At 37.3% G+C, this 5,825-nt stretch overlaps 1 protein-coding gene across 4 annotated transcripts; it reads left to right on the top strand.

Annotated features, from left to right (window-relative positions):
- Nucleotides 1-3,253: 3,253 nt before the first annotated feature.
- On the top strand, nt 3,254-5,342 carry LOC145103911 (F-box/FBD/LRR-repeat protein At1g13570-like). Of its 4 annotated transcripts, none has more exons than XM_079041186.1 (6): nt 3,254-3,408; nt 3,816-3,980; nt 4,188-4,428; nt 4,502-4,609; nt 4,683-4,835; nt 4,913-5,342. In XM_079041186.1, exons 2-6 carry the CDS (start codon nt 3,856-3,858, stop codon nt 5,234-5,236), a joined length of 951 nt encoding a protein of 316 aa, XP_078897312.1. In that variant the 5' UTR covers nt 3,254-3,408; nt 3,816-3,855; the 3' UTR covers nt 5,237-5,342. The 4 variants fall into 4 exon arrangements, with proteins under 4 accessions (XP_078897312.1, XP_078897310.1, XP_078897308.1 ...); XM_079041184.1 differs by having other exon boundaries at nt 4,101-4,428; XM_079041182.1 differs by having other exon boundaries at nt 3,816-4,428.
- The last annotated feature ends 483 nt before the right edge of the window (nt 5,343-5,825 follow it).

Raw genomic sequence — 5,825 nt, 5'->3', positions numbered from 1 at the left:
AATACTCCTGGCCCTCAACCATCGGGTTGGAATGCCCGCATACTAGCAAACATGTGCACCTATTAAATAAACATATAACAGTCTACAAGACAACATATTAGGGCCCTATCATCCTACCGGGATGGAATACCCTCTACTACTGCTCAACACGTGCACATATAACAGGTAATCTCCTACCAGCATACAGACAGTCAGACCAACTACAGGTCACTAAGCATAGCCACATCCAATCTACCAGAATACCGATCTAACAGAGCATACCATCATATAGCCATCCTATCTACCAGGATGCCAACTAACATAACACAGTAGTAACGATCTCAAATAACAAATCAAAGGGCCGTCCTTGTTGCCTTAGACCCTTGGGTATAGTGAGGATAACTCACCTTGCAACTGCCAAACCGAACCACGAAAGCACGATCCCGAAGCACTGCCCCAAACTCCAACACCTATAGTCATCAATGATCCATTGACATAAATATCCGAATGACCATAATACCCTTGAAGGTCAAAACTGGTCAAAGTCAAAGTCCTGGCCAAAGTCAACCTTCCTGATTGACCCTACTCGCCGAGTCAACCCGCTGACTCGCCGAGTTCCTAAACTCAGAAAACTCTTATATCACGACTCGACTCGCCGAGTCACCCCATGACTCGTCGAGTTCAACAATCTCTAAGTCCTATCATGTCCAACTCACCGAGTCACCACTCAACTCATTGATCTGAGTCTTAACCAGAAGAGGTTGGGTTTTGCGTTCTGACTCGCCGAGTCCACGACAAACTTCATTAGACTCGCCGAGTTGTTCCTCTAACTCGTCGAGTTCATGCCTATCTTCAACAGACTCGCCGAGTCCAAGAACAGACTTGCCGAGTCCCTTCAGTCCTTTATTCATACAGAGGCTTTTCGTGTCATGCGGGGGCTCCAAACTGTAGATCCACTATTCTGGGGCATGACTCTCACGTAAAGTTGCAAACTTTACGTGGAAACAAAGAGCTATTGGCCCAAATCAAACTAGGGCTAAGGTTTAAGACAAGGATGCTTCACCAACAAGCCAAAGGCTGATACTTTGTGAGTTTCTGGTCCAAGACAAGTCTAGATCTGAAGTAGCAACCTCAGATCTAGACCCCTAACCTGAAATAGATCCTAAACATGCAAAAAGGGCCCCAAATCTCATTCTTGAATAGATATAAATGCAATAGAGTCAAGGTAACAGCTTGTTACCTTCCAAAATGTGCCCAAGCAGAAGTAGATCTTGGATCTATACCAATCCCTTGATGCTAGCCTCTTGATCTTCAAGTTCCCTTCTCAAAATTCCTCCTCCAAAGCTCAAATCTCTTTAACAATGGAAGCTCACACGATTTTAGGGTTTACTAACTCTCAAGGGCAATAAGGAGGCTGAAGGGAGGACATATGGTCCTTTAAATAGGGTGCAACCCTTAAGATTAGGGTTTTCTCTTTTCAGCACCAACTCATCGAGTCCAGCTGCCGACTCGGCGAGTTGGTCACTTAACTTGCAACCAAAACCCGCTCCGACTCGACGAGTAGCATACCTACTCGTCGAGTACCTTCTTCAATTTACAATTAAATCCTTCAATCATACTTCTAAATTTTGGAATGTTACAAACCAAAGATGTAACATAGTCGACTAGAAGAACAGAAGAGGAAATTGAAAAAAAAACTACAAGAATGGTCGAATCCAAGTATGAGATTAAGTCGAATGCAGTTTAGACCTTACCTGAGACGAAGAGGAAGATTGCTTCAGTTTTCAGGTCGCCGAAATCGAGAGTTGCCTTCTAGTCGATGGTCGATGGTTGCTTCAATGGTTCGATCGTTGGCTGCTTCAGTTGCCAGTAAACGGAAGCTTAACGGGGGCTAGGGCTTTTTAGAACACAAAACTCGAATGAAAGAAATCGTGTGAAAGAATTGGGAACGAGCCTTTTTTTTTGGGATTTGTATTTTTATTAAAAAAATAAAATATATATTCAATAATAATAATATTTTAATATTGCGGTGCGGTTCGGTTATTTTGCGGTTTTTTGAAACATAAAACCGCACCACACCGAAAAGTTGTGGTTTTTTGAATTTCTATAACCGCACCATCGATTATATGTTCGGTTTCGCTTTTTCAGTTTCTGTTTTTCGATTATTTTGCAGTTTTTTGGTTTGCGGTTCAGTTTTTGCTCACCCCTAATATAAACATAAGACAAAATTACATAAATGGTGCTTTTAATTTATCAAAAATCACAAATTAAGTCCGTTATAATTGTTTTGATGTGAATGATTAAAACTTGCATTTATAGGGCTTGAGCCACCTAAAATAACTTTTTTGTCATTTTTATTTTATTTTATCATTTTATTTTATTATTATTTTCTTTTATATAAATATTAAAATAAAAGGGTCCATCCCAACCCCCTTCTTCCAGTCTCTTCAAACATAAACTTCATCTCTTCCAATCTCCTCTACCTCCTCTACCATGACCTCCAATCTCTTCCAATTTCCTATACCGTGACGTCCAATCTCCTCCACCGTGACCGCCAGCCTCTGCACCACATGAGATGAGAAAATCATTGAAGAAAATCAGATAAAATCTACAACCCTAAACCATTTTCCTACCAATCTAAGATGCTTCTACACTCTGTCAAAAATAATACCTTGTTCCTTTAAAACAATTATTAGTTCTACAAAACTAACCACTCATCTATTCACTGCTCTTTTCTTTATTGGTTGAGTTCTTTTTACACAAAAATGATGTGATTGAATAGCCTCTATATTTGGTGTAATACTATTCATCACACCAAAACACCTACTATTTTGGTTAGTTTTTATAACTTTTACAATTTTAATAATTGTTATAGTTTATATTATAATATTAAAATATATTTTTGGTGTAAATTTTTAATGTGCGGTTGGAATAGAAAAAATGTTTTGATGTTAAAAATACATCAATTTAATGTTGTTTTAGTAGTATGGTTGTAGTTGCTCTTATAAAGGCAACATGAAGTCAAGAAACACAGGTGAAGATGATAAATGGGCTAGGAAGGGTTATATAAATAAAGGCTGCAAAGATTAAATAAATAAACCTCATTAAATAATAAATATGGCTCAAAAATTATTCGTACAAATTTAGAAACTAGAAGTACCATTCGTAGCAAAACAAATTATAAAGAACTGAAGTTGTGCTTTTTATAAATCATAGGGACCATTTATATAGTTTTTTATTTAAATATAATATCAATAAAAAGGTACTAAGTTATTACGATTAAAGTAGTAAAGAACAATGTCGAAGGGAGTCTCCTCCACTTAAAGAATTTAGGTTGTGCTGCGAAGGCAAGGCAGGCGGAGGGCGACGGCGAAACCGGGAAGGAGCAGAGGTCGCAGCGGTGCGGCGGAAGGCGAATACGCAGCAGTAGTAAGCAGTAGTCTTTTCCTTCGTTTTTCCTCCTTTTGTATTGAATTTTTACTTTCTGCTCCTCGCCATTTTGGTTTTTTTTTTCCCTTCCCATTTAAGGTCATCTTCTTCTTCCGCTGATCCTCGTTATAGTTGCCTAATGGTGTAGAGAGAGGGGTACTAATGTCAGCGTACTATTGTGAATTAGATATCGAAACTGTTGTTATCATGTTAGATATAATAAGGGATTTAGGGCTTTAGTATTCAGGTAGAGCATCCTTAGGATATTTATTATTCAGCGTACCATTTTAGTTATTTTCCTTCCCTTTTATGTTGATTTGTATGGCTATTGCCTAAAATTGAGAAAGAATGTTATACAATTAAATCTAAAATTCTAAATCTATTTAGTTTTGCATATCTCTTTACAGCCTTGTCTTGAGTATGAAACTCTGAGAATCTCATCAAGAGATGACAGATCCTCTCAAGAGTTTGGATAGAATTAGCACTCTTCCTCAAGACGCAATTGATTTAATTCTGTCTCTCATGCCTATCCAAGATGCATTGAGAACAAGTGTGTTGTCAAGAAAATGGAGGTATTCTTGGACAAGCATGCCAAAACTTGTATTTAGTGACATGGGTGTATCATCTGGTAATAAAGAAATTGATAAATATAAGTTTGTCAAGGCCATCTTCCATGTTTTGTTGTTACACAGGGGCCCAATATTGGAATTCTGTATCATTCTCTATGTTGATAAAAATATTTTTAGTGAGATTGATCAGATGATACTTCATTTTTCAAGGAGCAATAATATCAAGAAATTCACCTTCCTGATTTGTGGTGCATTCTACTTGCTACCCTGTTCGTTCTTTTCATTGCAAGGATTAGAGCACCTAGATCTCACACATTGTGAATTTGAGCTTCCATTAATGAATAAGGGATTTAGTAGGTTGAAGAGCCTACGTCTTTTCGAGGTCAATATCACTAACAAGATGCTTTTTCAATTCCTTACCAATTGCCCCCTACTTGAGGAATTTACTTGGGTAAGATGTATATAACTACTTATGAATTAAGCTCTTTCAATTAAATACATTCTTACAAATGTATTTGATGCAGGCTAGAGGTTATTATACAAACACAAAGCTTAGTGAGTGTGAATTTGTTGAGCTATTTAAGTGTTTACCTTTGGTTCAGGTTCTGAAAATCTCACAGTTGTATATCGAGGTAATACTTAACTTGATTCTTTTATCTCATTATGTTTTAAACTCTTAATCTGAGTTTCAGTATTTGGTTAAAGCACTTGGGTGCAGGTAGTAATAGTATGCCACATAAGCTCCCCATTTCACTACCCCACTTGAGAATACTTGTTCTTAATGTGTGTTTCCTTGATCTTTCGACTGTTCTATGTGTGATCAGCAGCTCTCCAAATTTGGAGAAGATCAAAGTGGAGGTAAATATAAAATATCACATATGGTTTTAATAGATCTTCATGATTCTACTTATGATTTTGACATGTTTTCTGATTAGATGTGTTGGGACCATGATGAGCATTGTCTTCAACATACTTTTATGAACTTGCCTGATATTCAAGAATATTCGGGCCTCAACTTGGATCATCTTAAAGAATTGGAGATCACAAGCTTCCATAACCATGGTCTTGAGATGGAGTTTGTGAAGCTCATCATGGGTAAGTCACATGTGCTAAAGAAAGCACGGATAGAGCTTCATTATCGTGTTTCTGTTAATGAAGAAGTAAAGATGCTTCGAGGTTTGGTGCACATGCCATTTCCACGTGCATCGCCAGCAGCGGGCTTCACCATTAAACGCTATAATGAGATTGATTTACTGTAATTCTGTAAATGCAAAGAAAGTTTAAGTAATATTAGGTTGATATGAGCAATATTTGCATTGGATATTTTAGGTAATTGTTTGTATAAAAGCCCGCTTTTTTCGGTCACCCCTGTTGGTCTACCATCTGAAAATTCTTCCAGTTTATCATTGTTTAACAACTAAAAAACATCAACTAGCTAACATTAACAAGACACACAAACTGAAAAAAAAAAACTCAAAACAATTGCCTGCATCTGAAAATTTTCATGATCTTGAACCCTCAAAAGTTCGAGCATATCATTGTAACATTAAATCAAAGCACAAGCCTAATTGTAAATGAAGGCACAAACATGAACTAAATAGTGAATTTAGGCAGTTCCTGAAACTTCTGCCAGGATTAATGAAGCTCAATGAGATTCTTTCTTTAGCTGGATATATAGCGGTATAAGCAAAGTGGGATACCCGTTGATGAGGCATTTCAAATGGGAAGCATATTGTTGGCCGTTGAGTTTTTTGTTGATAAAGAAGACGTTTTCGTTGTGTTTCAAATCAGGGTTTCGTTAACTTCTAGAGTGGCTTTTGGGGGAATAAAGAAAATGGTGCAAATTTG

The sequence above is a fragment of the Lactuca virosa genome, chromosome 4, assembly GCF_052849685.1.
Source record: "Lactuca virosa cultivar CGN04683 chromosome 4, Lactuca_virosa_CGN04683_v6, whole genome shotgun sequence".
NCBI classification, from domain to species: Eukaryota; Viridiplantae; Streptophyta; class Magnoliopsida; order Asterales; family Asteraceae; genus Lactuca; species Lactuca virosa.
Note: the sequence above shows the minus strand (reverse complement) of the source record. Positions and strands in the feature narration are given on the sequence as shown.

Excerpts from the sequence above, each read along its gene's own strand:
- LOC145103911 (XM_079041182.1), top strand. The coding sequence starts at position 3,856 with ATGACAGATCCTCTCAAGAGTTTGGATAGAATTAGCACTCTTCCTCAA. Across the intron at positions 4,429-4,501 it reads TACTTGAGGAATTTACTTGG|GCTAGAGGTTATTATACAAA; the intron begins GTAAGATGTATA and ends TATTTGATGCAG. Across the intron at positions 4,610-4,682 it reads TCTCACAGTTGTATATCGAG|CACTTGGGTGCAGGTAGTAA; the intron begins GTAATACTTAAC and ends ATTTGGTTAAAG.